Raw genomic sequence first — 27,942 nt, 5'->3', positions numbered from 1 at the left:
GAGCCACATTAATCGTTGCACCGCGATGTCTTTTCAGTGTTTCCTTCTGTGTTGCCCTTCCCTTTCTGGATTTACTCCATCCATAAATTCAGTGTTTAGTTGCATATTTGTCGACTAAACTAGAAGACATTCTCATAAAGTTTTACCGAGCAAAGTGCTAAGAATTCTCCGGCTTCTCGAGGAAGTCCGGCGACGTGCTGACGCATTTGGCAGAATGTGCTTTGCCGGCCTGTTAAGAGGTGGCTGCGTGTCATATGTGTGCTTGGAGGGTGTCGCTGAATGTCTCATATTTGTGTGATTCCTGACCTCAACATTGGGGCACACTGGTGGGGCTTCAAAGCAAATATCTGTCGTATACAGTAGTCGGAGCGAGGAACCGCTTTCCTTCCCATAAAAGGAAGTGTTTGACACAGAGCTTCAAAAAAACACACTTTCCCGTACCAACGTTTAATAAACATTTTTCCCAGAAAGTTTGAAACTGAGCAGACAGTTCCTCCTCATACATATCTCATCGATAGTTTGACGCTGGCTTTGAGCAGGAATGTGTAATATGCACCGGGCTGAAACATTTTTGGGAGGAATACAGGTGTGCTTCTGCTCAGAGTCAGGAAAGACGTAACAGCCTCAGCCATCACATGTCAGCTATGTTTGATGAACGAGGCAGATTTCTGTCTCCTCACCAACCACTTTAGGAATACTGATAATATCTTAACAACGCATAGGTGAAGACGGATCCTGCTCATGCATGCAGCGGAATATGTGTATATACAGCAAAACATCTGCTTGACAACTTCCTAAAACACGGCGTAACTGTTCCTGCAGAGTTCACAACCTGCCTCTGAGGTGAACCTGCAGAGACAGGAACAGTGATAATTAATAACCAAATCCCAGATCGTAAAAAAAAATGTGAAAGAACAGGGCAGGTCTGGATAATAAGCATCTCAGCGATGGTGAGGCATCGCCGAAGAATGTTCTCGATTCTGATCCGCACGAGTGATGTCACCACCGCTGCTGTTAAGCCAACCAGATGGCAGGAAGATATATTGTGCCCTGCAGATCATTAAGAGGAGGGAGGTCACGTTAGCAGCTACTGGGCTTTTTATCTACAGGAAAGTAATCGTGACTTATTGCGCAAGTAAATTACGTCGACGCACGTTTGTTTCATATCATCTGCGGGCTGTTTTCCCATCACACCGCTTTGTTTCTACGGCAAGTTCACAACTACTGGACTCCCCCATCAAGGCCTTCGATGCATCGTGCAAACATTTTTTGGGGAAAGGTACTAGTGGTGCAACGATTAACAACGATACGATACGTATCACTTTCCATGGTTCCGATACGATTCAAGGACGATATTTGGCTCATTTAGACTTATGACTTGAAATCATAAGTCTAAATGAAAGTGCATGGCTCAGTAGGTGTGTGGAAAGATTGGTCGTGTTGCCGTTGTATTTTTTGTGGCCTTTGCATGTTCTGCAAACAGCGAGCGATTTATCAAGGACATCTCCTTTTTTGCAAAAAATTTTCCACACGCCGGACCTCAAAAGCGGCTTGAAAATCTCTCTCTCGTCTGGCTCTTCCTTGCTATCAGCCTGCTTCGTTTTGTTGTCGTCTTTCTGAGATTGGCGCCGCTGGCGCGCGACGATGACGTCATACACAGGTAGAGTGAACCGGAGTAACGTTTGACATTTCTGATCTATTAAAAGGGCTAAAAAATACGTCCAAATAACGTTTTTTCGTGCTTAAATACAAAAATTCTTAGTATCGATATAATAGATTATTTACCTTATGGACTTGATGTGGTCATCGGTGACCAAAAAGTAATTATAAGGCATAACTGGGTGAGAAGAATAAAAGCTTAAATTACCGAAACGTCAGGAAGAATATACACATTATTTGGTGCAAGTTGCCGTTTGTATTGTTGTCTTGTAAAAGTCCCTTTCAGTGAGGCCTTATAACTGGCTACTGTCCCAGTGTGGACAATAATAACGACGACCAAAGACCTCTTTCAATGTACATATAGAAATCTGAGTGTTGTATTAAGAAGTGAATCTTGTGTTTTAGTACTATAGTTTTTCTGTTTCTGATTGTGTGGTGGCGTTTATTATGTGTCGTTGCCAAATTAAACTCCGAAACAACAGCGTTGTATTAAAAACAAAACAGCAGCAAGTGAGACTTCCAACCAGAAAACCTGGATTCAGTAAAACTCCACCTTCTGCCTCTCTTCTCTCTTTGGTATAAACTGATCCCAGACCAGCTGGCTTGGTAAACACGAGGGCGCCGTGTGCATTTTACTGCCATTACATCACAGGAGTTCTGCTGCGAGTTCATGTTTCCTGCCTTCTCGCTGTCATCTGGAGACATGTGAAGTTGCCTGGCGCGGCTTTAAATGGTAAAGATAGCAGGAGGCTCGTATTTCCGTGCGGTCTCTCAGCGCATCACACGACAACACGAGCTGAACTCCTCGCGCTGACATCAGCTCCAAACGTGAGCCGGGCTTTACGTTTTGTTATGCTCTGCGTGAAATCAGAGGATACAGATGGTCATAAAAATCTGCGATAGAACAAAGGCGAGCAGAAGGCCTGGCCGTGGCGTCGCTGTATCTTTACGTGTGTGTGTATCCGTGCGCTGAAGTCATGTTTAAAGTAACATCTGTTGATGGTTAGGATGGCGCTCTCGCTCTCACACCCCTGCTGCTCCTGCGGTACCCGGCGTGCAATGAGGTCATCACTCACTGCTCCATCGCCAATTAATCAGAGGGGAGCCGGGTTCATCCCCACAACCCCCTGCTCAGATTTAGATGCTTTTTAGGGCTTCCAGGGAGACGGTCAGGCAGCAGTCAGAGGTGTCCTGCTATGATAAAAGGTCAGGATAGAAAAGGCAGCAGGAGATGAGGAGGGAAAAGGGTTTTCTCCTTTCCCAACTCCTACAGTACGTTACCCCAGGATGTAATTTCCAGGACCCGGTAAAAGGAAATGATTCCATCCAGCTAAAATGCATCGTGCAACAATGCTGAAATGAAAGCCCGGTGCGACTGTACGTGTCGAGCCGTGGCCGCCGGCCTCAAAACAACAGAGCGCTGTTTCAGCTCTCCTCACACAAAGTGATAAGTGGCGTTTCCTTTTTAGAAGTCAAAGCTATTTTGGGGTTTTCAGTTTTCCTAGCCCTCTGTAATAATGTTTTGGAAGGAGCGCAGAGCAGAACAGAAGCCGCTGAACAAACTCTGGGTTTTGTGCTCGGGCTGAAGGACTGAAACGTAGTTTACTCTAGCTCCTCAGGGATCCTCTGCTTCTTCCTGCTCGAGGCAGTCGTGATGACATGTCTACCTCGACATCTTTAGAGGATCAGCGGACTGTTATATGACTCAAATATATCTTTCTTGTTACAACTTTTTTGTGATCAGCATTGGAAGATTTAAGGGGGGACACCGCAGGCAAAACGTTTTTCAATTTTGAAATCTACTTTGCGTCCATAACATGTCTTCTTTCAGACTAGCGGGAAGAAAATACACATTTAGGTGTTTATTTACTACTTTTTTCTATTTGCATCTGTGGATTTCTCCTAAATTCACCAGAAGTTAGCATTAGATAACACCTCATTTAAACATACATTTTCAGAAAACTTGTAATACAAAAAAATAATTGTCTTAGTGTAAGTAATCAACTGGGGAAGTTTCATGATGATATCTGTTACTTAAAGGTCTTATTGATAACATTTGTATGTAGACAAATAGCTTTTAAAAAACACATGATTGTGAATTAATTTTAAAAATGTTGGCGGGTCCAAAATGAATGTTTTGTTTATCTCTGAGTTAGATATCTGACGTTTGGTTCCCACTTCTAACAAGGCTTGTGAGCCAATAGTATAGAGTGCTTCAGGAATGAGTCCTAAAACCTGTAAATGAGTCAGCATTTTAGCACTTCCTGTTCCCTCGTCTGGAAGTCAATGGGTTTTTAGTTAAGAAATGAAAATAAGGTCTGTGGTTAACACAAGCTGAAGAGATTTTAACGTTTTGTTCTACGACATAAAACACGTCAGTAAATATCCCACTCTTGAATTTTGAAGCCTTTATGTGTCTTAAAGCTTTTTACTTCTGGTGATTGCATTCCCGCTTTAAAAATCATAAAAAGTGGAAATGATCTTCTCTTGTAAGTATCATAAACTTCTGTTTGCCACAGAGCTTATTTTCTGCAATAATCCAAAACCCAATGGAACAATCCCATTGGCCTTTTGTCGAGGGAACCAGGGTGATGCTAAGTTCCTGGTTGACCTACAAAAAAACACCATCCCTGGAGCGCTCTATAACAACATTGGTACCACGTGGTATCTAAAACGGATAAATGAGATTGACAGTATTTGCCTGGCAACGACTTGTTGTGAAGTGAATGCAAAGGAAAGGGGAAGTGAGAATGAGACATCTAGTGTACTAGGAGTACATCCCCAATTTTATCGGCTGCTGGACTGCAAGTTTTAAAGGTCCCATATCGTGCTCATTTTCAGGTTCATACTTGTATTTTGTGTTTCTACTAGAACATGTTAACATGCTTTAATGTTCATGAAAGACCTTTACTTTCCTCGTACTGTCTGCTTGAGTATACCTGTATTCACCCTCTGTCTGAAAAGCTCCGTTTTAGTGCATTTCAACGGAATTGCAACGGAATTGCAACAGAATTGCGTTGCTAGGCAACAGTTTGGGTCCATGTTTACTTCCTGTCAGCTGATGTCATTAACATACACTGCAACCAGGAATAAACTGGGACACATTTAGAATGTTTACATTTAAAACTGTGTAATGGTCTAAATATTGTACATTTGTGACATCACAAATGGACAGGAAATCCTAACGGCTTGTTTGAAACGCACAATTTCTGAATACGGGCAGTGTGTATTTCTCTGTATATTGAGCGCTTCACTTAAACCTGCTTTATAATATAAAAGACATGAAAATCTTACTTTTTACAATATGAGACTTTTAAAAGACAATTCTTTTGTTTTTTTCCAGCTTGGGTTTGATTTTGTTGTCACTAAAAACTGAGTATCATAACCAACAGAAGTGATGACCAAAATTGCAAAAAAATGATCCAAGTTGTGATAAATATCCAACAAACTGGACTCTCGCTTGTGTGCACATACTTCCAGCAGTACCATATAGTATAACTCTGACAAATGTAATATCTCACATGAGGATTGTCTGGACAAACAGCTCAGGGAGGGAATGAGGTCCAGTAACGCACACGCTTACCTGATAACTTTACACTTAACAGAGTACTCGGCTACATAAACAAGGCTGCGTCCAACCGCTGAGGACCGATGACAACAGCAGATGCTGAAAGCCCCCCCACGCACAGTTCTACTTGCTTCTACGTACATTTACTCACGTTGAAGTGTGCTGGCGAACCCGAGACTGAAAATATACTCCCTCATCAACTATTTCCATGGTAATCTGGCATCTTGTTGAACACGCTGCGTGATTGATGCTTCTCAGAGCCATTAGGTTAGTTTTTCTTTTCTTTTTTTTATTCTCCTCTCAGTCATATAAATCTTTCGCCTTTTCTCACGCGGTAATTAGCCCGACCCTGGACAGAAAGACTATTTTTCATGGCAGCCTGTCCTTCCTGACATACCCGGTGACAAAGCGCAGACCGTCGTCACGCCGTCCGCCGGTCCAACTCAAACATTCTGCTGCGGCCAAAGTGTAATGATGTGATCGTCCCAAATAGGTCACGGGCCGACGTCCAGCTGTGTTTCTTTTGTGAAATGAATTGCTGAGGGTGCATGTGTGTCTGATTGTGTCGTAGGTGAGTTTTTTGGGTTAGTGTGTGTGTGTGATATGTGATATTGCTGAGGAAGCAGTAAACAGAGCAGTGACTGCTCTCTGTTTGACATTTACAGGAGAAATCAGTCAGACGTGTTTCCACCTCAGGTCTTAGCTGGCAGTGTTAAACAGCACCTCCAAATAATTCACCCCAGACTTATCTCACATTACACTACTTCATGGATCACAGTTTCACCATCGGAGGCGTTAAGACAACATGTCTGTACAGTAATCTGAAATAGCTGTAATGTCTCGTAATCCTGCACAAGGTCCTCTTAACATCACAGAGATGAAATTACAGCTAAGAGACACAACATGTTTTAGTCTGTTGTCAGGGCCTCCAACTTAATCATGTGCTGTTATATGTCATAGCACGTGCTAGAATAAGTGTTTCAGGACTTTTTTGTTGTAGTGTAAAAAGTCTACAGCCATCCTAGCAGCTGGGTGAGGCTGTTCATGGGCACAGCAGTGCTTTGAGCTAACTGCGAACTCATGCTGATGTTTAGCAGGTACAATATTTATCATATTGGGATGGGAATACATACATAAATAGTCATCAGTTTTGCAGGTATTTAGTCATAAACTAAAGCATTGCACACATTTTGATCATGGCTCTAGATGGAATGTCAGAGGATCACCGCAGTTGTTACAATTCATCCTCTGAATCATGAATTTCATCATGCAATATTTCAGTCTGGACAAAACACTGAAAATTCTTAGGAAATGTTTTGTATTTTTACAGATTTTTTCCCCCCCTTTTGCATAAAATAATTAAATGTATGTAGATTTACAGATATTTGCAGTAATTTACCCTTGATCATAATTTATATTATTATGTTTTTAATGGACATTTATTGTATTTGTATACATTTTAGATATATATATTTTACAATAAATGTGAGGTAATATAATTCAACAGATTTTTCCTGTTCATGATAATGAAGAAATGCATGTAAAATTACAAAAAGTGTATTTTCCTTAAAACAGCAGGCCATTAAGCATGTGGTTATAAAGTAATCCAATGTTTTTTAAGGGTTAATTAATAGTATTTGTACAGACCCAAAATTAATTCACTGTAAATTACTGTAGAAAGGCAATTCAAGAAATATTATTTTGCAGAAAGAACTATATTATTTTATAGATTTGTGATGAGGGGAGTTGTATAAACAGATTCTGCGTTCACACGCATCCTGGTTTCCGTTTCTAGTCCGAGTAGTGTCGACCAATCAGGTTGAAGCAGGCCTTGGTTGAATGCAGGTAAACAGACTGTGTGGAGAGCAAAAGAGGAGGATCGCAGGGACCAAAATGCCGTCTCGCAACCCACCGGCTATCGTCTGACAAGGATTTCTTTTACTGGTTTAAAATTTTGCTTGTAAATTGGCTCCTGCGAAGCAATCTGGTCGCGTCACAAGTTGCTAATCGGACTGTAAAATATGAGTAGCGCACGGAAAAGGAAGTCTTTAATATAAAATGTATCTATAAAAATGTGTGGATTTTCCCGCTGCTTCATGACACACACTGTCATCCCTAGAGTCACGCTGCTAGCATGGCCAAAATCTGTTTGTCTGTGGTTTTAGGATTGAAAAGATTGAAAGCAATTCCAATAATTTTTTTATGATCTCGGACACTTTAGAGAATTACCACATTCTAAAACCGCAGCATAAACAATCTGATCTTCAAGTGTCCCTCGTTCTGAGCTGCTGCCTCTGAGCTTCAGCATAGCTGGGGGATAGTTATCAAGGGATATGGTTTTTCCACTCTGGTTCACAAATATCCGCAGTGCTACCATAAAGCAGAGCTGTAAACGTAAAGCTTATTTGTGTATCTAAGCCGAGACCTAAATTATCTGTCGACAAACTCCCTCCCTCCGTCGCTGGATCGTCTCCAGTGAAAACCCCCGGTTCGCTCCAGCTATGGGCAGAGTTATTCAATAAAAGGTGATAATAAAAGTAAAGGACCTAGCGCAGGTCATGGGAAAAACAATAATGGAAATCTTTCAGGGTGATTTTCCCCTGTAATCCTGAAGAACGCTTTGATTTAACGCTAACATTACGTAGACATTTTGGCAGCACTGAATGGCTGGAGTTGGATGGAGGAACTCTTTTACTAGGAGGGGGAAAACTGCTTTTGAGCAAGGCATTCAACTCTCAAAATGATTCAGTGGCCACTATCCTCCATCTCAAGGTCATGGGAAAAGACTCTACTCTGTCTGCTGTAATGACTCAAGAGGCCCTCTCACTCTGAAGAGCATGCTGACATTGACTTGTAAAGACACTTGTACTGCCGGGACGGTAGAGATGACGGACGTCGCTAAAATAAGAAGGCTGCACCAGTCGTAATTTTGACCTCAGTTTGATACTGCACTTGGGGGCTGAGTTCATGCGTGACGTGTGGTGTTGTCACTTGAAAGTCACTCGACATAGTGAGTGCCTTTTATGCCTCCACGCCAGCTTTTTTGGGGTTGTCCATCCATTCTTGTGAACACGATATCTCAGGAACGCTTTCTTCAAATTTGGCACAAACATTCACTTGGACTCAAGGATGAACTGATTCGATTTTGGTGGTCAAAGGTCAAAGATCAAGGTCACTGTGACCGCACAATAAACATTTGAATTACCACACAAATGTCTAACAGGATAAAATGATGAAGTGATGACATTTTGGACAGACATGGCTGTAATCTGCAACTTGACTGGTTGGCGGTAATTGTAGTTATTTTCTGCCTATTGGATGTTAATGGGGCATGCGGTGCATTACCAAGGTTGGTCTACAGGAGTGTTTCGTTACCTTTCGTTGTAGTATGTCTAGTCCCACCCCATAATACAATCAAGCAACACTGGCTTATTTGTCAGCAGTTAAAACTGCTGCATTCAGGCATCAAATCCACTGATGATGTTGATGATATTGCATGTTTTTCTTTTACTTTTGGGTCATAATTTGAAAATAAACTTTTCCAATTTAAATAAAACACAAGTGATCCTCAATTGTCAATCGTCTCCGGACGTCGTGAAACATGAAACCAATACTCGCCGACATGAAAGAACAATTAAAACTTGCCCAATTGAAACTACTTCCTGAAGACTTCTCTCCATTACGTAGATCAGCCGAGGCGACTTGTTTGGTTTCCGGTTCGCAACTTCTTCTTCTACTCTGTTTAAAGGCGGATCACAGCCATGCGTAAAGCGTAGCCTATAGCGCCAACTTCTGAAGATTCACTCCAAACCAGTTGATGGAAACGCACCTAATTCACATTTCTTTTTTGCTTAAAAATTCGCTTGGCAATTGAATGGAAATGACACCCTGGACTCTTCTAAGCAACAGGAGGCCAGCACAGGCAATTTGCTTTAATAATGTGGTTGAAGGGCATCCAAAATGAACATTTAAGTCTGTGAAACTTTCCCCTCAAACCAAAATGAGATTTTCTGTAATTAGCTTTCAGATCATATGTCACATTCTCTGTCCAACTTAAATACATTTAGCCGCCGCAGGCCTGAAGCAACAATTCTGGCAGCTTCTCTCAGTGACTACCTGAGTCCTGGGGTTAATTCACACACTGACCTCTCGCGCTCTTGCTCCAGCAGGTTGGTGAACTCGTCGCTCTTCTTCATGAACTCTCCGTGGTTCCTCTTCTCGTCCTCCAGCTTGTACAGGGCCTGTTTGTGCGACTGCTCCACCATCAGCAGCTGCTCCAGCATCCGCCGGTGCGTCTCCCTCTGCTTCTCCACTAACTTGTCCAGCTGTGTGGGGGCAGTGCAGAGAAAACACCTGTCACGTCCGGGCTGCTCATTGAGGGCGTTTTAGACCCTATATACAGTCTTTCATTCGGAGAGTTGGCGTTACCTCTACCATGGGCTTCTCATAGATGTCCTCCTGGAAGACGTCAGCCTTGCCCTGAATGGCGTCTCTCTGCAGGGACTGCAGGACTGTCTGCGGTGTGACGAAGCCATATTTGGCCTCCAGCAGGGCCATGTCCATTTTCTCTGCCCTCAGCACTGTGATCACCTCGTCTCTGGCCTGCAGTGGGGGAAACAGTGGATATGGTTAGATTCAACTTTGTGAAGCAGGATTAACAAGCAGACTTCCAATATGCAGCAGCAGGCTCAAGTTATAAGGCCCTGACACACCGAGCCGATGCTCGGCCATCAGTGGGTGTCGGCAATTATCTACAAAAACCAAAGTCTGGATACTTCTATCTCTGCTCTGTTTGCTTCTTCGTTTCTTTGTATCTTGCTCCTTAACCTCAGCAATAAGGCCGACTTTGCCTTGCTCCTATCATACAACAACAGTGCCAGGGGATTCCTGGATCCAGTGTTGGAATGACAGGAAGTAGCCTCAGCTGTTGGCTGTCCATTAACACAGGCTTTTAGTCCATCTTGAGCGCCCACTGCCCGCTGAGCCACCGTGTCTGACTATATGTAGCCAGTGCCATGTCTTCAGGCATGCCTGCTGCTGTAAATGTTCCCAGGGCTCTCTACCATTTGGGTTACCTGCAGCTCTCCCTCCAGCAAGCTCAGTAGAAAGACGAGGTCATCTCGGGAAAGGTCCCTGGTCTTCTCCCTGCGACCTCCCTTTGTAGCACCGCTGGCGCTGCTACTCCCACTCCCACTCCCACCAGCAGAGGTGCCGTTCTTGGCCATCTTGTGATTCCGCTGAATGGTGCCGGTGTCGTCCGGCGGCTCCCGGTGTCGGCTGCGGCGCTCGGCCCTTCCCGACGGCTCCTCTCGCTCTGCAGATCGCTTGCGAGTGTCCACCTGCTGCTGCGCCGCCTTGGCCTTGGTTACGTCCTCCAGGCTGTTGCTGCGGGATCGCATGTTCCTCTACCTGTTGAATGAATAGAAGATGGAAGGGATGTTTTTTAATATCCTGCATGCAGATATGCACCATGTCTCTTGTTAAGCTGGGCATACACTGTACGATTTTAGCCCGTTTCTGGCCCGCATTTTGAGCCGCACGACTCATTTTAGAGTCGGACCAGATTTTCGAGCGTCGTTTGCCGTGCAGTGTTCAGGGGGGAACAAGGACCGATAGCTAGCTTACTTCCAATTCTCTCTGCAAAATGGACAAGCCATACTGTCCATGTCTACCTGGCCACCTGCGAGTCCATATACGCCGGCGCCTCTTTTTTTGTTTTCTACATTTCAGCAGACATGATGGCTAAGATGATGAAGCCACCACGTTTCTGCCTTGTTAGCATTGTGACCCGTACAGATCGCTGCTAGCAAACAAATTGAACCTGCCTTGGAGCTCTCAATCGAATCTTTATTGACAACTGTCAACAGCCAGAACGGCCTTCAGGGGCCGACAGGCCGTTTTTTTTTCTTCTATTTTACACGTATAGCGTGATCACTCAGATCGCGGCCGACGATCGGACCGTACAGTGTGATCACTCAGGTCGCGGCCGACGATCGGACCGTACAGTGCGATCACTCAAGTCGCGGCCGACGATCGGACCGTACAGTGTGATCACTCAGGTCGCGGCCGACGATCGGACCGTACACTGTAATCACTCAGGTTGCGCCCGACGATCAGACCTTACAGTGTGATCACTCAGGTCGCGGCCGACGATCGGACCGTACAGTGTGAGCACATAAATCGGGAGCTTTGGCTTTACATCGAAAACGATCTACTCGTACAGTAGGAGTAGGAGTTACACAACAACATTTCTAAAATCGTACAGTGTACGCCCAGCTTTAGTGTCTTGCATTAGTCTTGTGTATCTATTGCAATATTTATCTTAAGTCAAGACAGACGCAACACAACAAACAGAATACATAATGTGCCAAATTTGAATCCATGACCTTGACTTTGAAGGGCTTAAAAGATGAAAACACTCACAGATGCTCTTACACTGTCATGTGTAATCAATCCGTGGTGTTTGCTGCATTCCAGAAGTCACTTTGTGACTGATGAGATGTTTTAATTTGCTTTTCATTCTTTAAGCATCAGTGGGCATGGATCCCACTTTCACTCAAACTGCTGTCTTATAAATCCCAAACAAACCCCGACACATCCCAGGAAATAAGAACAACACTCAGTGAGCCCGACAATATAAGACACATGAGACACGTTTCAACCTTTCAGCGTCCTTGGAGGCTGTGCATGTCTAAACACAACTGTTGTTTCTTACATGTCAGACCGTGCAGTGGGATCTCGTCACACCGCGCTGATATAACCTGTTCTTTCATCGTACTGTGAGTCGGCCGTAAACCAGACCTACGTACTACGTTCAGCTCCACATTCGTCATCTGTGCAGCGCGGCAGCATGCCGTCATTTGCCTGCCATGTTATTATTAGTCACTCAGCGGAATAGAGTCATCATCACCACGTTGCACCACCGGCCACAAAGCACGATTATGCCGCAAACTCTCTTGACAGTGCCAGAACTTTTTTTGGAACCGGACCTTAAGTCATGTCGCAACAAATTACCCAAAGTTGCCGACCGTCATCCACGGCTTTCCATGATGTTGGATTTTTGACTTGAAAAAAGGCGGCCAAAATCAGTAAGAAGATTTAGACACTTGTGTACCTACTTAGTGTATTTTACAGATGATGATAGGTGGTCTCCGCCCGGAGAAAGGGGTAACATTAGAGTACTTATGAATAAAAAGCATCATGGAGGTCTGTTTGGAGTGTCTTTGTGACATCTGGTTTATGAATGGGCCACTGGCGATAAATCAAGCTATGATAAATAGATGAATGCTGTAAGCTGCAGACTCGCAGGCAAAACAACTAAGCTCCTTTGCCAAGTAATTTATGACTTTTTCTGCATTATGCTCAGGGAAAGTAAATATATCCAAAAGACAAAGCAGGACTGAGATGAAAACATGCTGAAACTCATTTGTATGACTTGTTTGATGTGAGGAAGAATAATCTGCCCAAAGGCATTACATCATCATCCATCCAGCTCAAAGGGTTTCCAAGTAACTGAGCTCAAAAGTTGCTGTTCCGGATAAAGACTGACTTTTTATTCAGTCATTTGTATCAGGCAACACAAGATATGTAGATTTTAAGTGTACTTCTGCTAATAAAAGTTACATTTACCAACATCTTTCTGGTAGCTCAGAAATGGTGATAATCACGCCTTTTAAATTAAACTACTTAACTACTATTTATATAGAAACTCCACTACTTTTAGAGGGAAACATTGTACTTTTTACTCTATTTATTGACAGCTATTAAACTGTTTTATAGATTATTTTATAGAATAAATTAGTTATAAATTAAATGCATTCTTACAGATTACACTACCCAACTCCACCTTGACCAGCTACAACATTAAAATGCTGCTTATATGTCAATGTATGAGTGATGAAATCCAGTAATATGATATATAACTGTGACGAGGCATTCTGATTTTGACTTTTTACCTTTATTACTTTACACTACATTTTAATGTATATTGTTAATACTGTGTTTAATACTGTATTTTTACTTAAGTAGAATTCTGCATGCAGTACTTGTATAGTGGAGTATTTTTATACTGTGATGTTGCTGTTTTTACTTAAAGGAACAGTGTGTAGGAATTCGCGACATCTAGTGGTGTGGTTGCAGATTGCAACCAACTGAGTACCCCTCCGCTCACTCCTCCCTTTCCAAGACTGCGGTAACGTGAGCCGCCGAGTGCAAAACCGTGGTGACGCCGTTCGCCTCGCCACGGTTTTAACACTCTGCGGCTCACGTTCCTGCAGTTTCACAAGCGTGTCGGAGAACGACGGTGGCCTTCAGGTAACGTAAGAACGCTAAAGGCTCTCGCTAGAGCCAGTGTTTGGTGTGTCTGTTCTGGGCTACAGTAGAAACATGGAGGAGCAACATGGTGGACTACATGAAGAGGACCCGCTCCCTATGTAGATATGAAGGACTCATTCGAAGATAACGAGAACATTCTTAGTTTCAGGTGATTATACACTAATGAAAACATAGTTATGAATATTATATTCTATTTCTGCTGATAGATCCCCCGGAATGCTACACACTGGCTCTTTAAGTAAAACATCTGGATACTCCTTCCAGCTGGCTAAGCCTAAATAACAAAAATGTCAGTAAATCAAGAGTATCTTAATTTATATTAGACTTAGTTTATCTACTTAATACAGTTTGGGATATAGTAACAGTTCACATTGACAACCACCTGTCTGTCCAATAAAACAAAACAAGTTATGGGTCTTCTATCTTTTTCAGCCTCTGGAGTTGCCGCTGAGACAAAAACAAAAACCTCACCACTCCAACAGAATTTGCCTAATTGGCCCTGAGAAACATTGTGTTCGAGACTCCTGCGGTGTGCGTCCAGCCTCTGTGTGAGGCCCTCTGACAGTTTATGAGTAAGAAAGATGGCTGGGTGATTGCATTGTGCACACTCTCGGCAAGGCGCCACATGATTCAGAGCTGAGGTAATTCCCTGCAGTCCAAGACAGACTCCACATCGGCTTACTCAGAGATCAGGGCTGCAGGCAATAGACTGAAATGTGTGTGTGTTTGTACAGATTTCATTCAGTCAATATGTAAAGGAAAGCTTGTGTGTTTGTAATCTCACACCGAGCGTCATCAGAACAGTATGTAACTTTTTGTAATGAGTAGCTGCACTAGATACATAATTAAACCGGCTATCAGTCACTCCTGCAGCCGGTTGCCACGATGCAGCAAACACACTGACGCACACATTCATTAAAAAGCTGCTGCATACACATTTGAGCAGAGATTGTGCAACAAATCCAAAAAGGTCACAGACATGTGCCGCGGCCCCGCCGGGATTCCTACATGTGCAAGTATCACGTATCTGCAAAATCTCCGAGATGGATCAGAAATATATCACATAGTTCATAAGAAGGTTCACGGAGGGGACGGGAAAATAGCTTCGCATTGGATCTGACGTACCGTATCTCCAAATCGGTCCCTTACTGTCGAGGCGGGAGTCGAATAAATTACTTTTGAGATCAGTGTTATATCTCTAGTGAGCGATAGTCCGGATTTTTTGTGAACTGAGTTATTGGTTATTGGAAAGTTGGAGCAAAACGGTCCAAAATTGGAAACTCTGGACCGGTGAAGCGGGCCAAAGCTGTGCTGATTTGTGTTCTGTAATTTGTTGAACTGTAGTTAAACTGCTCAAAACACCTTTCTTCCATTACCCAAATACCAGTTTGTCCTTTGAAGATTTGCATGAGATCAACCCAAAGCCTAAATTATACTTAATGTACTAGAATTATTAGATTAACATAATGAGCCTTTAATATCAAGCTATTATAGATATATATACCCAAAATAAACTTCTTGAATGTGAGAAAAACAAGAGACTTAAGTGGCCGGTATATAGAACCAGAGCTTCAAAACCTCCGTTTTACAGTCCAAATCTAAATAAACACAAGGTGTAAATAGTTTTTGGAAAGCAGCACTGCCAAATGAAAAAGATGCCGGTTTGGAAATATCCTCTGGGCCTTCCTTTTGCCGGAGGAGGCAGAAACTCTGGCTCTTAAAATGCTTGTGTACGCTGTGTGCGCACATATTTTCTCCATGACTGTGTTATCCGTGTCGTCAGCTCGCAGAAGGTGTGAAGACAAAACTGCCAATAGGCAAAGTTAATTAACCACCATCTGTGGCGCGAGACCTCGGATAACCCCGGCAGAGCCTTATAGGGCTGATTAAATCAGAAAGATTCATCGTGCTGAACACATTTCTCTGTATCTCTGGATGAATATTTGGGAGAAAACGTCTTTGGAAAGATCTTTTTGAGTTGGAAACCGGATCCACGCAATATTTTCTCATGAACTCCAGTTATCATGTTTGTACCTGTGCTTCTAACGCAATAATAATACCTCATGATTTCCATCTGTTGAAATACTCGTTGACGATAACAGTATGAATGAACGGGTGTGTGACATGTGTAAAACTGCCCAGAGAGATGACTTAACCGTGCTTACTAATCCCATCCAGCCAGTGTCGGGCGTTATTTTTTGTCAGAGCAGTTTGAAGTCCAATCATTTCTCATTTTCAGTGCCAGGAGGTGACGTTATGATTAACAGGTGCTCACATCTTATACAAGGGACTTGGCTGCTTGGCTCGGTTTTGGCACTAAAGTCAACATATTGAAAAGATCCTCACGTTAATACACAGAGTGAGGATTAATGAATGTATTCTTTTAGGTTTAACAGTCCCTATGACTTTTCATTTCAGGTATGCATACGTTTACACAGTAGCTTTTCTAGAGGATCAGGGTTGTAGCAAGTGAACGCACACAGAGGCAAAGCAAAACTTGTTTAGAGCTCACAGCTCTGTGAGGCTGCAAATGACATTTGATAACACAAAGTGCTAGGGGCCGTGTATTGGCAAGAATCTGGCGATACGATACCTTTAAGTATTGGATAAATTAAAATGTTGACATGATGATGGCGCTAGATGAGAAGTCAGGGGATCACCAACGTTTTTTGGGAGTCATCCTCTAGGCAACAACAATGTGTACAAACATCTCATGGCAATCCATCCAATAGTTGTTGAAATAGTTCAGTCTGGGCCATCCCTAGAGCCACACTCAAAATTAGCAATATTAATAAAAACCAGCTTATTCATTCATAAGTTCTCTTTCCTTTTCTCCCCCCTCCTTCCCTGAGGCCCTTCCATTACCTTGCGCTCTCATTAAGCAGCGAGGACAATGCCCAAAGCCAAAAGCAAAGCTGTTACTGGAAACAGTTGGCAGTTTGGACTCGTCTAGCCGAGACCACCGAGGTTTCTGCGACTAGCTACCAGGTCAAAAGGCTCTTTCATTCAAAGAGTTTCTACGCGATGAACTCACCAAGCCAGCCTGCCAGCCAGTCACTAACACAGAAACCCTCATAAAGTCCGTCTATAATGGCCGTCGAGTCATTTTATCACACATCTGAACACCTCAGAAAGCGATTAAGCTTATTATTTTGGGGCTTTATGATTTTGGATCTTTTCTGTGACTGTTGGGACTCGCAATCTAAACCAGCGTCACGCAAAGCAGTTCCCAGATGTTCCACAAACTATGTGTCAATATACCTTTAAGTACACTCTGAAAGCTCAAACAAGATGGCTCTTCAGCGATGACTTCACTTTTCATGTGAGCTGGATGTAAAGCGGAGGGAGGGTTGTTAAAGTCAAGAGGGTGAAAGGTGAGGAAGCAGGTGTGCTACAAAAAACTCCAACACACACACACACACTTCCTACGCATGGAAACACATGCAAACAGGAGCCTGGTGTGGACACTCGCAGAACATATGCATTGCCTGTACACACCCACCGCTGCACAGGCACACAGAAATTACAGAGTGGATTCCTGCAGCCTGACATCACGCTGCTGTCAATATGATTGAGGGGGAGAGAAACGCAGATCAAAAGAGAGCAGGGAAAGGGAAGAGAGGGGAGGGAAAGATGGAGTATATCCTTTGGAGGATCTGTATGCTGCTCACTGTACACAACGCGTACACTAAATCACCATTTCAAGAGGGGACTTTGGTGTTTGAATCCATATATGAGGATTAAATGCTTTCAGGTGGCTTGAGTAGATTATGTAACCGGTCCAGTTGGATGGACTCAGACATGCACGGTGTTGCTTTCCAACACCAGCATTAGGAGGAAAAATTACTTTTTCTTTTGTGCATAAATGTCCAAAAGATCATCACAGGTAGCATCCTAGCACACTGGTCTGAGGATAGAATAAATTCTGCTGAGAAATTTGCTGGTTTTGACCAGTCCAGGTCTGTGAAGTGAAGCCAACGCAGAAGAGCAGGGGGCGACTCCTCTGGTTGTATAGAAGTCTATGAGAAAATGATTCTACTTCTCTCTTGATTTATTACCTCAGTAAACATTGTAAACATGAGTTTATGGTCTCAATCTCTGGTTTCAAGTCTTCTTCAATACAGCATGATGTTCATTTAGTAAATGATGGTCCCATTTAGAGTCAGATAGACCATAAAGCAGGGGATGCTTTAGGGCGGGGCTACCTTGTGATTGACAGGTCGCTACCACAGCGTTGTTGTTTTCGTCTTACAACTTTAACCCTTTCACAGTGTGTTTTCAGTTGATTGCAAAATTTTGGTCGCCTAAAAATGTCTTATTTAGCGTTCGGTTGTAATTAGCTCCACCCTCTCGTGTCACTTCCAGTTGCAAAAGATGGACAAGGAAAACCAAGATGTCGACGGACAAAATGCCGAGGCACAAACCAACGGGTGACGTCACAGTGACTACGTCCACTTCTTATATACAGTCATGGGGAAACAGGTAGCTTGACTGAGAGGTAACATGTCACACAAACTGGTTCTCTTTGAACATATCCCAAGCTTTTCTGGTAGGCAGCGTTTGTTTCTTTTGCACAGAGCCAAGCTAGCTGTTTCCAGTGTTTGGGTTAAGCCAGGGGTTAGCAACCCTTACTATCAAAAGAGCCATTTTAGGCAGGAAAAAAAATACAAATTCTGTCTGGAGCCGCAAAACATCTGAGCGTTGTGATGAAGGTAACACAGCTTATAGTCTAAGTATATAGTATATAAGTCTAATGCAGTGAGGGCCAAAGAGACAATGTACTACGGAGTACTGGGGGCCACATTGAGGGAAAAAACATCTGAGATTTACAGAATAAAGTCATAATAATACGAGAATAAAAGTCGTAATATTCCGAGAATAAAAGTCGTAATATTACGAGAATAAAGTCATAACTTTACGAGAAAAAAAAAATCGTAATACGAGAATAAAGTCATAACGTTACGAGAAAAATGTCATATTACGAGAATAAAGTCATTACTTTACAATAAAAAAAGTCGTAACATTTCGAGAATAAAGTCATAACTTCACGAGAAAAAAAGTCATAACGTTACGAGAAAAAAAGTCATATTACAAAAATAAAGTCATTACTTTACGAGAAAAAAAGTCGTAACATTACGAGAATAAAGTCATAACTTTACAAGAAAAAAAAAGTAATATATCGAGAATAAAGTCAGAACTTTACGAGAAAAAAAGTAATATATCGAGAATAAAGTCAGAACTTTACGAGAAAAAAAGTCATAACGTTACGAGAAAAAAAGTCATATTACAAAAATAAAGTCATTACTTTACGAGAAAAAAAGTCGTAACATTACGAGAATAAAGTCATAACTTTACAAGAAAAAAAAAGTAATATATCGAGAATAAAGTCAGAACTTTACGAGAAAAAAAGTAATATATCGAGAATAAAGTCAGAACTTTACGAGAAAAAAAGTCATATGACGAGAATAAAGTCAGAACTTTACAAGAAAAAAAGTCGTAATATTACGAGAATAAAGTCTTAATTTTCCGAGAAAAAAAGTCGTAATATCACGAGAATAAAGTCATAACTTTACGTGAAAAAAGAAAATAAATAAATAAAATGACTACTTTATAATATTATGACTTTATTCTCATAATACTATGACTTTTTTCTTTTAAACTTCTGACTGTATTCTCCTAATATTATGACTTTATCCTCGAAATCTCAGATTTTTTTCTTCAATGTAGCCCTAAGTAGCGTTTCGAGATAACTTCTGTTATGATTTGACGCTATATAAAAATAAATTTAATTGAATACTCCATCGTACCGTCGTACCATAGACCTACAACAATGATAAATACAATTTAAAATGTAAACAAAAAAACAGTTATTCATTTCCACAAATTTTTTAAAAATCCACAGGGAGCCACTGGAGAGGATTTAAAGAGCCGCATGTTGCTCCGGAGCCGCAGGTTGCTGACCCCTGGGTTACGCTAACTAACCAGCTTCTGGCTGTAGCTTCATATATAGTCTACGGACATGGGAAGGTGGCATCAATTTAACTCTCTGCAAGAAAACACATAAGCATATTTCCCAAAATGCTACACCTTTATGAAGCAGGTACAACCGTTTTTAAACTGAGATACCAGAAGTTTAACGTTGCTGTGGCCTTTTTATATTTGTGGCCCATGAAAAATTGATGTCATGTGGAGGAGAAGCTGCTTTTCAAAGAGAGGAAGGCATGGCGAATTAGGTTTAAAACGCTTGTTTTCATCGCAGCATGCATTGACTCAGGGCAACACTGTAAAGTCATGCACCGATATATCAGAGGTAACTGTGTACAGTAAAATCAGATCAGATGTCGCACATTTTTCACACTGTTAAAAGTCCCGGTCAGGAGTGATGAATGCGAGGTCGCAGCCATGTGCTTCACTGTGTAATCAAATATCCGTTTTTTAGTGTTGGACAATATTTCACTCTTTGTTGTTATCATTTCACCGGCAGTTCAGATCCAGCTTCCTTCTGCATGCGTAGATAGCTAACGTCTGCTATACATCTTTGCAGAAAATGTACCACACATGCTTGCATGTTGTTATTCATCCACGCATGCACGTCATTATTCACCATCATATTTATGTCTCTGCATAGGCCACACACAGAAAGAGCAGAAGAAAGAGAGGGATACAAGTTAATGTCAGCGATGATTAAACGACAAGAGAGTTCATATAATACATGTTCTTGTTTTTATGGTGCAGGAGTTTTGCATTTCGCTGTTAGAGCTACATGCTGTAACAGCTTTCAGAGCCCATTAATACAACGGATAGGTCTTAATCATATACAGACAGACCCATTAAGTGGTAATAAATCTGTTTTAGGTGAATACCTTGGAAGAAGGTGTGGGGCTTTTCCATTGTAAGATATATATACTGTATAGTTCTAGTGTTTCTTCTTGTATTGCTCCACTTCCAGTGTTAAATGCATCATTAATGATAACAGCACCCAAACAGTGACTTGTCAGAGAGCAGCATGACGTGCCGGAGGGATTTCCGTCATCCAGCCGGAAAAAAAACTCAAGTGAAATGTGTACAAACAGTGCAGGGGTTGCCGCAGCAACAGGTAGCGATCAGCCTCCAGGCCTCAGGGTTGGATGAGGTGCCATAAAACCGTCGGAGATGTTTCCTGCGAGTATTAGCGCTGCTGGACCGTAAAGCAACAAGAGAAGTGGTTTGGGAGTTCCTCTGCACTTAATCCGTCCACAGCTCAGGCAGACAAACAGAGATGCTTCAGCTCAGATGGAGTAACGCTCTCTGTGACTCGCTGAGCTTCTAGCTGTTCAAAATGCCTCCTCTCTGCTACATGATGCAATCCCAGGAAATCTTTGGACTGGCCAGAAACTGTAACAGTGTCAATGTGAGCACATTCCCCCTTGCAAGCATGTCTCAGAGATCATATTCAGTAACAGCTGTGCATTTATCAATCTGATGTCGAGAGAGGTGTTCCAGCCGGAAATGAAGCAGCGATGATAAATTGCACTGCTGCAACACAGAAATCACCTATCCATGCAGGCAGTTGTCCTAAGACAAGTGTGCATATCCTAGGGAATATCTGCTATTTAGTTTTTCACCAGGGGGCGCCATGTTGCCATTAAAACTTGAACATGAAAACTCTAAGTCAGTGACGCGCTACAGAAATCAACAGAAATACTATAGAGGACAGAACCTGCCAAAATTAAATTAATGAATAAATAAATGACTCAATAAATGTAGCAAATAAATACATTAATTAAAAAATAAATGCATGAATAAATAAAAGGGGAAATTATACAGAAGAGTAAATAAGGGAATTTATAAAATAAAAATAAAGAAGCAAATTAAAATAGAAATATCAATTTATGTCACATTTTATGTTAAATGTTGGCGAGGAAAAACTGCCATGGTCATTTTCAAAGGGGTCCCTTGACCTCTGACCTCCAGATATGTGAATGTAAATGGGTTCTATGGGTACCCACGAGTCTCCCCTTTACAGACATGCCCACTTTATGATAATCACATGCAGTTTGGGGCAAGTCATAGTCAAGTCAGCACACTGACACACTGACAGCTGTTGTTGCCTGTTGGGCTGCAGTTTGCCATGTTATGATTGGAGCATATTGTTTTATGCTAAATGCAGTACCTGTGAGGGTTTCTGGACAATATCTGTTATTGTTTTGTGTTGGTAATTGATTTCCAGTAATAAACATATACATACATTTGCATAAAGCAGCATATTTGTCTACTCCCATGTTAATAAGAGTGTTAAATATTTAACAAATCTCCCTTTGAGGTACATTTTGAACAGATAAAAAAATGTGCAATTAAAATGTGCAATTAATTTACGATTAATCGTGATTAAATATTTGAATCTATTGACAGCCCGAATGTAAATTCAAAACTTGTCTTGGCTTGAGGGACACTGAAACAACAGAGAATCTCAGTAGGAAGAAAACAAATGTGTTTCTGATTTCTCAGCTCATCCAGGTAACATGACATAAAGCTGTTGACTTTAAGGACAGTGGAGGTGATTAGTTGTGTGGGAATAAAGGAGGAAAGACACAGCATGGATGGGGACTCATGCTTCCTCTGTCAGGTTTACATTTGCAGCAGTTTTCAGTCTGGGAGGAGAGCCAAGTCTGATGTGAAACCATGAAACGTGGCCAAGCGTACATGCTCTTAGTCTTACTTGCCTGGACTGAAAACACACTGTCTGCTTGTTTGTCTGCTTTGTGTTGCCATGAGAATGTCTTTCTCATGATCTCACGGCTGGCTCCGATGCCGCGTTCGACACTGTGTGCATGGGTAACATCTGTAATTGTATATTAGTGATGTACGCCGTGCCAAGGTCTTCACATTTAACAAGGTCAAGCTGGTGAAAACAATAACAGACAGCAGGACAGAAGTTCGGCGACCTCTCAACCAGAACTGAGACCAAATGACTTTTTAATGGGGCCAGTAATTCTGTTTGGATTCAGCGCAACATAACATGACGCACACGAAGTGAACCTCATTCTCTCGCTGTTGCTCTTTGACTCTATGTATAGTCCTGCCCATGTCAGCCCCAATACATGTTCTAAACACGCCCAATATATTTAATATCCCGTATCGACTTTCAGGCCTTGGCAGGTGCTCCATGCTCGGTGTCATCGGACTGTAACCGTGTCTGTTTTGGAGCAGGTGATTATGAGGAAGAGAAGCTCTGAGGACTCATGGGGTTTGAGTTGGCTGAGTTGAGCTGCACGGCGGTAGTAATATCATACATGTAACACCATAAGAAGGGTCATCCAGTTCAGTGGGAGGCTGGCTGCTGCGTCTGAGGTGGTGGCATGACCTTGCTACGTTTGGTAGGATACTTTAAAGCTGCACTAATCAATATTTCTATATATGGAAAAAAACTATCTGTAATGTGAAAGGTGATGAACCCAAAGATAGTTACAACCTCTCGTCAATCAAGCAGTTGTTTTCTACGACGGAGTATTTATTAGGGCCACATTGAGGGGGGAAAAAATCGGAGATTTCGAGAATAAAGTCATAACTTTACGAGAAAAAAAGTCATTTTACAAGAAAAAAGTCGTAATATTACGAGAATAAATTCGTAATTTTACGAGTAAAAAAGTTGTAATATTACAAGAATAAAGTCGTAATTTTACAAGAAAAAAGTCATATTACGAGAATAAATTAGTAATTTTACTTGAAAAAAGTCGTAATTATACGAGAAAAAAAAGTCGTAATATTACGAGAATGAAGTCGTAATTTTACTTGAAAAAAGTCGTAATTATACGAGAATAAAGTCGCAATTTTACGAGAAAAAACTCATACGTTTTACGTGTTATTTTTAGAGGGGAAATAGAGCCTGTGTGAAAATGAGGAACGTGGAGCATCTTGTGAAGTTATACTTTAGTAAAGGTTTCACAAATAAGGAAATATTTAATCTTTTCAGCATTATCATCAGTATCAGGACCTTGAAAAGATTGTGCAAGAAACTGCATTTATTCCGAAGAAATAAACCGAGACAAACAGCTGCTACCCGTCCAGAAGCAGGCTCAGGCTGCTATGTCCTCTTGCCCATTTTGTTGGTTGCTGGTAATATATTTTCCTAATATAACGACTTTTTTTCTCGTAAAGTTATGACTTTGTTCGCGTAATATTACGACTTTTTTTCGCTTAAATTTATGACTTTATTCTCATAGTATTACGACTTTTTTTCTCATAAAGTTACGACTTTATTCTCCTAATATTACGACTTTTTTTCTCGTAAATTTACGACTTTTTTTCTTGTAAAATTACGACTTTTTTTCTCGTAAAGTTATGACTTTATTCTCGAAATAAAATCTCAGATTTCTTTTTCCCTTCAATGTGGCCCTAATACCTAATGCTCTGATAAACCCACTACCTGTTAAGCACCAAACAACAGACAAACATATATCCTTTTTCCACCAAAATTGGCGCATTTATTCAAGTTTTTGAAACATGGGACAAACTGTGTTTTGTTTTTTTGGGGGGGTTTTCTGGTGTCACCTTCAACGTCACCAACATGCCGTAAAACAGGGTTAGTAAACAGTGACAATGTTACGGCGGTTACTTCTTTTTTATATGTTTTACTTATTCAGCCTCTCTTTTAAACTCTCAAACCAGAGTTTGTTGGAACAGTGGAAAGACTAACAAAGAAGGTTTTGATGATAATAGTTGAGTTTTACAATGAACCGCAAGGTAAAGCCGATAAATACCTGTGACTAGTTAAGATATTTGTCCTGGGAATGAATGCTAATTGTAACCTTTCCCACTAAAGACAAAAGCCAGATGTTAGCAGGTTTTTTTGTCCAGTGGAAAAGGGGCTTTAGTAAGTAACTAGTTGGTGAACATAGTGAAGCATTTAGCTGCTAAAGCTAGCCCCATCCCGTTACCTAATGACTCTTTATGTTACTCTGTGGTCATATAGCGCTCTCTACGTAAACCTCAGGTGAAAAATGTTACCTGTAATTCAGCAACATATTCCAAACTAATGTATTGTTAAAATCAGATTCTTCTTTCCCTGGAGTAAATTCCAGTATCTGTAATCAGACTACATATTTTATATGATGCTATTATGTTATTCTAGAAATATAAAAACATTTGACTTAAACCTGTGACTTGGCAGATACAAGTGGAAGTGGAACAGAAAATAAATTGCACCTCCTCCACTGGTTACAGGAAATGCTCTGCAATTACCTAAACAGATCAAATGAAGCAAACACATGAAACAAATTTGCACATCAAATGCTGCCAGAGCTGCTAAATGTGTTCCCTGTCTTGTCCCTGTCCAGGTGTTCAGACTGATAGAAAGCGTTGTGTTTTCCCTGATTGGGCAACATTTAAAAAAAAATCCAGATTAGAACATCCCTGTTTTAAAATCCGATCCTCTGTTCCCGCTCCCCCTCCGCCCCCTCGTAAGTGTCCTGTGTGCACAGCATGACAGGGCAGCTCCAGACAGATCCGATGGTAGGAAGGTGTGAATAGCCGGAGTGATCTGTCACCACAAGGGCCACCAGGGAAGAAGACGAATCACCTACAAGCCCCAACGTCCTGACACCGTGATCCTCTCTGCCCTTATCCCCAACATGTACACACATATCAACACAGACGGACGAAAACACCGTCAGATCAAATTAATGTTGCAACACAAAAAACCCATGTCTTCTTCCTAATATGGAGGTTTTCTTTGCTAGTCACTTATTCCGCTGTTTGTGCCGCTATGCGACTTCAGTCACTGCAGCAACCACTATCGATCAAAAACACCGCTAAGAGGCCAAGTAAACTCTTGACTGTGACGCGTTCAAACAAATCCATAATTAAGTCCAGATGCTGTTTAGTAAATGAAAAGAATTACAAGCAATAATTGTAGGGCTGTCAATCGATTCAAATAGTTAATCGCGATTGATCACACATTTTTTATCTGTTCAAAATGAACCTTAAAGGGAGATTTGTCAAATATTTAATACTCTTATCAACATGGGAGTAGATAAATATGCTGCTTTATGCAAATACAGACGTAGGCAAAGTTGTTGGTAACGTTCCGTTAAAGAGAAAAACCCACAATGGTCACTGAAATAACTTGAAACTGACAAAAGTAATAATAAATAAAAATTCACTGAAAATTAACTAATGAAAATCAAATATTGTTTTTGAATTATGGTTCAGCAGAATCATTTAAAAAAACAAACTAATGAAACTGGCCTAGACAAAAATGATGGTAACATTAACTTAATATTTTGTTGCACAACCTTTTGAGGCAATCACTGCAATCAAGTGATTTCTGTACCTCTCAATGAGACTTCTGCACCTGTCGACAGGTATGTTGGCCCACTCCTCGTGAGCAAACTGCTCCAGCTGTCTCAGGTTTGAAGGGTGCCTTCTCCAGACAGCATGTTTCAGCTCCTTCCACAGATATTCAACAGGATTTAGATCCGGGCTCATAGAAGGCCACTTCAGAATAGTCCAATGTTTTGTTCTTAGCCATTCTTCGGTGTTTTTAGCTGTGTTTTGGGTCATTATCCTGTTTGAGGACCCATGACCTGCAACTGAGACCAAGCTTTCTGACACTGGGCAGCACATTTCGCTCCAGAATGCCTTGATAGTCTTGAGATTTCATTGCACCCTGCACAGATTCAAGACACCCTGTGTCAGATGCAACAAAGCAGCCCCATAACATAACCGAGCCTCCTCCATGTTTCACATTAGGTACAGTGTTCTTTTCTTTGGATGCTTCATCTCTTCGTCTGTGAACATAGAGCTGATGTGACTTGCCAAAAAGCTCCAGTTTTGTCTCATCTGTCCAAAGGACATTCTCCCAGAAGCTTTGTGGCTTGTCAATATGCATTTTGGAAAATTCCAGTCTCGCTTTTTTATGATTTGGTGTCCTCCTGGGTCGTCTTCCATTAAGTCCACTTTGGCTCAAACAGTGACGGATGGTGCGATCTGACACTGATGTACCTTGACCTTGGAGTTCACCTCTAATCTCTTTGGAAGTTGTTCTGGGCTCTTTGGTTACCATTCGTATTATCCGTCTCTTCAATATGTCATCAATTTTCCTCTTGCGGCCACGTCCAGGGAGGTAGGCTACAGTCCCATGGACCTTAAACTTCTGAATAATATGTGCAACTGTAGTCACAGGAACGTCAAGCTGCTTGGAGATGGTCTTATAGCCTTTACCTTTAACATGAAGGTCTATAATGTTCTTTCTAATCTCCTGAGACAACTCTCTCCTTAGCTTTCTGTGGTCCATTTACATTCACTGATCTGGAGGTCAGAGGTCAAGGGACCCCTTTGAAAATGAACATGACAGCGTTATTTAGCCTCCTCTGCGACAAGCCAGTATGACATGGTTGGTACCGATGGGTTCTTTAGGTTTTCTAGTTTCATATGATACCAGTATCTTCACTCTAGCTTTAAAACCCGCTACAACCTCTAAAAGATCAATAGTGTTAATGCGTTAAAGAAATTAGTGGCATTAAAATGAATTTGCGCTATTATCGCGTTAACTTTGAAAGCCCTAAATAATTGCACTGGAAAAACTCCAATAGGACCCGACAGTCAACTGAACATATCGGACTTAGCTGTCCAAGTAAACAGGTAAATAAAGTGAAACCACACCCCTGTGCCAATTACCGGAGGTGATCGTAACCAAAAAGAAGGTGTGCTGCCTAAACAAATACTAATAAACAACACAGGCTAAATACACATTTTAGCTCCTACAGTCACTCTTATGGGAGTTGATTCACACGTACAAAAGGACATTGTCAATCACATAGAGCAAAAACTAGAGACAATCTTGCGATGAGATCACACCAGCCGCTACGCAAAATCGGGCCGGGGGCGTAAAATGGGAGACCCTTCCCCACTTCCTACTCCTTTACTTCCGGCGCCCTTGCTCCAACCACACCCATCTTTGAATTTAGCCTTCATTATGATCTCAACTACACACCTGTAACGTTTCGTGACTGCATCTTGCACCGTTGTGACCATATCTCGTTGACAAAATCCATCCACAGACAGACAGACAGACATAAAAACACCTGGCAAAGCACTCCAAACCTCTTCTGTGCTAGTCCCTGCTACAGTAGGTGTCTCCAGGACCACATTTTGCCATGACGACACACACACACACACACAGTTGGTATATATAGCTCCATACACCGGCAGATGTTTTCACTTTTCATAAAAAAATAAAATTTTAGGACCCTCTTTCAGACTGAAATGAATAAACTGCGAAATATGCAAAATAAAACGGGTAATATAGTACAATATTTCGCTCTGAAATGTAGCAGAGTACAGAAGTGGAAGATCAGATCTTTTAATTAAGAAACAAAATTCTCAATTATGTTGAGGTTTAG

General features: G+C 41.6%; 2 protein-coding genes across 2 annotated transcripts in view; both read right to left on the bottom strand.

Annotated features, from left to right (window-relative positions):
- Positions 1-27,942, bottom strand: part of gart (phosphoribosylglycinamide formyltransferase) — a 305,993-nt gene that overhangs the window by 171,034 nt on the left and 107,017 nt on the right. The window lies entirely within an intron of this gene.
- filip1l (filamin A interacting protein 1-like) overlaps positions 1-27,942 on the bottom strand; it is an 88,580-nt gene that overhangs the window by 40,284 nt on the left and 20,354 nt on the right. Inside the window, exons 2-4 of the mRNA XM_074626630.1 lie at positions 10,303-10,636; positions 9,656-9,829; positions 9,374-9,552 (exon numbers count right to left, since the gene is read on the bottom strand). Coding sequence (XP_074482731.1) covers positions 9,374-9,552; positions 9,656-9,829; positions 10,303-10,626 — 677 coding nt within the window. The 5' untranslated portion in view covers positions 10,627-10,636. The remainder of the gene's footprint in view (positions 1-9,373; positions 9,553-9,655; positions 9,830-10,302; positions 10,637-27,942) is intronic.

This window comes from Sebastes fasciatus, chromosome 24 (genome assembly GCF_043250625.1).
Source record: "Sebastes fasciatus isolate fSebFas1 chromosome 24, fSebFas1.pri, whole genome shotgun sequence".
Lineage (NCBI taxonomy): Eukaryota > Metazoa > Chordata > Actinopteri > Perciformes > Sebastidae > Sebastes > Sebastes fasciatus.
Note: the sequence above shows the minus strand (reverse complement) of the source record. Positions and strands in the feature narration are given on the sequence as shown.